The 4,571-nt window shown below is 41.2% G+C and overlaps 1 protein-coding gene across 1 annotated transcript in view; it reads left to right on the top strand.

The window, feature by feature from the left end:
* Nucleotides 1–1,333: 1,333 nt before the first annotated feature.
* The window catches only part of LOC108675023 (nuclear hormone receptor family member nhr-23), a gene marked incomplete at its 3' end in the record, with an annotated part of 12,154 nt that continues 8,916 nt past the window's right edge, over nucleotides 1,334–4,571 (top strand). Inside the window, exon 1 of the mRNA XM_018163008.1 lies at nucleotides 1,334–3,072. Coding sequence (XP_018018497.1) covers nucleotides 2,346–3,072 — 727 coding nt within the window. The remainder of the gene's footprint in view (nucleotides 3,073–4,571) is intronic.

Genomic DNA, 4,571 nt, shown 5'->3' with positions numbered 1-4,571 from the left:
GCCCTGTGTAACCGTGCGCCCTGTGTAACCGTGCGCCCTGTGTAACCGTGCGCCCTGTGTAACCGTGCGCTCTGTGTAACCGTGCGCCCTGTGTAACCGTGCGCCCTGTGTAACCGTGTGCCCTGTGTAACCGTGCGCCCTGTGTAACCGTGCGCTCTGTGTAACCGTGTGCCCTGTGTAACCGTGTGCCCTGTGTAACCCTGTACCTGTGTAACCGTGAGAACTTACGTAACTAACCTTAACCGGCCAGGTTGACCTTATGAACGTAACCGGCGAGGTTAAGTTTAACCTTGACCGCAATGTTACAACATGTACGGCCGCTCAGTTCTGAGGCGGCGGTAGCCAGTACTGTGAGACACGGTCGCCTTATGTGTGGTCACAGTACGGCCGTCTTATGTGTGGTCACAGTACTGCCGTATTATGTGTGGTCACAGTACTGCCGTACTTATTCAACAAGTATAAGTGTACAACAAGTTATATAACACGTAAAAGTATATATACAACTTATGTACAACAGGAGTTATTCACGGGGCATTACTGTTGAACAAACACCGTTGAACTAATATGTTAATCTTTGCCATATAAACATATATATTCATATCTGCCCACTATACAGTTATTTTGGTTATTTTATTTGTTGTACTTCGCACTACAATGCAATTACTGAAGAATTGGGCCTTATTTTAAACCTTCAACCTAAACCAAATTCAACTTGAACTGCTCAGTTATTGTCTTTGATTTGATATTTGCAATTTCCGTTTATTAGATTAGTTGACCAATCGATTCTGTTACTGATACGCTAACTTCGAAAGATAAATNGTGTTAAATAATCTTGTGCAATACCGCCACACAAAGGGAACATGGGTACACTTGTGTACAATGAGTGTACAGAGTACATGTGTGGACGTTCTGTATTTACGCTAACATTCTACGCATTGTACCTGCATGTACAATTGTGTCCTGTGTACTATTCTATACATTGGACATGTGTGACCACTGTACATGTCTGTACACTGTACATGTTTGTACACTGTACATGTGTGTACACTGTACATGTGTGTACACTGTACATGTCTGTACACTGTACATGTCTGTACACTGCTCATGTGTGTACACTGTACATGTCTGTACACTGCCTGTGTAGTTCTGCACACCTTGTGTCGCAACACACGACTGCTGCAGCACATCTGTACAATTGTACAAGCTCTTATTGAGCCGCTATACCTTATAGCTTTACTTATCTATAAGTTATCCACGTAAGCCTTGATTTTACTATACTATATATACTCTTAAATTAAATTAATAAATTAAATTATATTTATTGTCCACAGGTGAACAGTTTAGCTTTTTTCTCTCATGTGAACCTCGCGTGAACTCCTTTAGAACAAACCAGAGTGTGTTAGTCATTTCCTAGATATGGAACTGAAAATCTACCACATTTATTTATATTATTGATATATAATTGTGAGCTTCATGCTTAATGTTTACGAAGTGATGTTAATAACAACTGTTCCGTACGGGGAACACTAGACCATTGACCGATATATAGTCCAGTGACATGGAGCTGCGTTTTGGTGCGTAAACTAGTAAACTAGTATCACAAATCTGGGTCTGAACTCAAAATAGCAACTATTAAGTGACAGAAACTGAACCTAGCTACCATTAAGTAACAGAAACTAGCAACCATTAAGTACAGAAACAGAAGCAACCATTCGGCAGGAGCCATTGAAACTACTAACCATTGAGTTACAAAAATTGGAAATTGCAATCATTACAACTATAAGTGAGAACAACGTAACTTTGTAACCATTGAGTGACTGTAACTGAAACTAGTAACAATTAAGTGAAAGCAAAAGAACCGCTATATTAACATAGAGTGACGTCACTAGACTCAGGACGGTTCTTCAACAGAACAATTAATTTGTTCTAATTAAAATAAAACAGATCGCATTATACGATAGCCCAATCGGCAAGGCGAGAAAATGCCCAATACATTATCCTGTAAAATTGATATATAATTTGAAAGCATCTGTGTTTTTAATAAATTTGTTATTGTCGTGGTTAGTTCGTTAGAGCAAGAGTATATTTTCCTTCGATGGGCGGGTGAGTTAACAAAGTGTTAACATGAACTATGTTTGAGTTGTAACTACACAAACATTTGAAATAAACATTTGAACAGTGAACTGAAAAATTCGATAAGGATAACTCAGTGCCACTGCAATATTGGAAGAAAAAACTCGACAAGCGTAATGGAATGAAGGGATCCGGTCATCAGCAATATAATTGAGTTTTATCATACTTAAATTAAGGTATATTAAATTATAGTTAAATATTTAAGAGTCGGCATGGACGACACGGGTTTAGACTTGGACACGACAGGACTGCTGCGGGTGAGCGGAGTGCTGCAGGATACTGACAGCATGAGTGACATGAACAACATGAATGACCACAACAACCTGAACAACATGAATGACCCCAACAACATGAACAACATGAGTGATCCCGACTCCCAGGATGACGACATGATGGGTAACATGACACACCTAAACCCTCACCCCCAGTTCAAGACCCAGCAACAAGAATCCCAGTTGTCCACGACCACCCCCAGCTTATTGGGCGCATGTTTCAGTGCTGGTGGTTCCTCCTCTAGCAATATAGGTGGCCCTAGTTTACTGAACATCACCAGCATCCCTAATTTAACCTCACCTCCCCTAAATTGCCCCAACACATCCCAACCTGACAGATCCCTACACCAACAACCCCATTCGTCCAACCCCAGCTCAGGCTATGACAGTAATCGCTCTTTTTTAGAGACCTGCGAGGATTTCTCTTTGGATGAAATGTCCTCGGACCGAAGTGCCTCTAATATCCCTCCCCTACACAATATATCCGCTCCGAAAATGGGACTTTTGGACCGCAAGGCGGACAGAGATCTTATTAACGAAATATTAGCGGGTATAAATGAAGACCGGAACCGCGATATGGCAGACACGACCACGCCGACCAGCTCTACCCCTACACCCACGTCCAGAGCGCCATCCGTCGTCGATAAGAAATGTAACTCAATCAAAGGTGAGAGGCTTGTAATGTTGCTGGTGTTGTTGTTGTTGTTTTGTTGAGTTGTTGTTTTGTTATTGTTGTTCTTGTTAAGTTTTTGTTTTGTTTTTGTTATTTTTAAGTTGTTCTTGGTGAGTTGTTGTTCTTCTTGAGTTGTTCATGTTCTTGTTAAATTGTTGTTCTTCTTGAGTTGTTGTTCTTGGTAAGTTGTTGTTTTTCTTGAGTTGTTGTTCTTCATGTTAAGTTGTTCTTCTTCTTGAGTTGTTGTTGTTCATGTTAAGTTTTGAGTTGTTGCTTAGTTGTTGTTTCGTTTTACTTCTTTTTAAGTTTTTGTTTTATTGTTCTTGTTAAGTTATTGTTTTGTTTTTGTTCTTGCTAAGTTGTTGTTTTGTTGTTTTTGTTAAGTTATTGTTTGGTTGTTCTTGTCAAGTTGTTGTTTTGTTTTTGTTGTTCTTGTTAAGTTTTATTGTTGTTGTTAAGTTGTTGGTGTTCTTGTTAATTTTTTGTTGTTCTTGTTAAGTTGTTGTAGTTCTTGTTAAGTTGTTGAGGTTTTGTTGTTGTTCTTGTTGTGTTGTATTGTTTTACTTGTCCTGCTGTTATGTGCTGCTACTCTTGCTGTTGCGGTGGTGCACATGTGGTGCTAACGGCGTCTACTGGCGGTCACTACTGCATGTTGGTGTCTACTATTAACGTGTACTGGCCACTACTGCATGGTGGCGTCTAGTAGTGATGTCTACTGGCGGCCACTATTGGTGGCGTCTAGTAGTGGCGTCTACTGGCGGCCACTGCTGCATGCTGGCGTCTACTATTAACGTGTACTGGCCACTACTGCATGGTGGCGTCTAGTAGTGATGTCTACTGGCAGCCACTACTGCATGGTGGCGTCTAGTAGTGATGTCTACTGGCGGCCACTATTGGTGGTGTCTAGTCGTGATGTCTACTGGCAGCCACTACTGGTGGTGTCTACTATTGACGTGTACTGGCAGCCACTACTAGTGGCGTCTAGTAGTGGCGTCTAATAAAACGATTACCTGTTTCTTTCAAAAAATCTACCGCAGCTCTCGATATCGCAAGCAGCAACAAATTTAGCCAAAATTTTACAGGTTACGAAATTTTATTGATTCATCAAACTATATTGAATTGCGTAATACTGTGTTGTACTGTGTTGAACTGTGTTGTTGTACTGTGTTGTACTATGTTGTACTGTGTTGTACTGTGTTGTACTATGTTGTACTGTGTTGTACTGTGTTGTACTGTATAGTGTATCTTCTACCAGTCTCATAATTCGGAGTTTTTCATCCGTAGACTTTATGAACTTCGAAATATTTTTCATTGCGTATTATGCGCGTGTACGGAGGAGGCTAGACCCATGTAGACCCTACAGTGGAGGCTGGACCCATGCAAGCACTGCAGTGGAGGCTAGACCCATACAGGCACTGCAGTGGAGGCTAGACCCATGCAAGCACTGCAGTGGAGGCTAGACCCATGCAAGCACTGCAGTGGAGGCTAGACCC

The sequence above is a fragment of the Hyalella azteca genome, unplaced genomic scaffold (assembly GCF_000764305.2).
Source record: "Hyalella azteca isolate HAZT.00-mixed unplaced genomic scaffold, Hazt_2.0.2 contig6161, whole genome shotgun sequence".
Lineage (NCBI taxonomy): Eukaryota > Metazoa > Arthropoda > Malacostraca > Amphipoda > Hyalellidae > Hyalella > Hyalella azteca.
The sequence above is the reverse complement of the archived record's forward strand: the minus strand, read 5'-3'. Positions and strand labels throughout refer to the sequence as shown.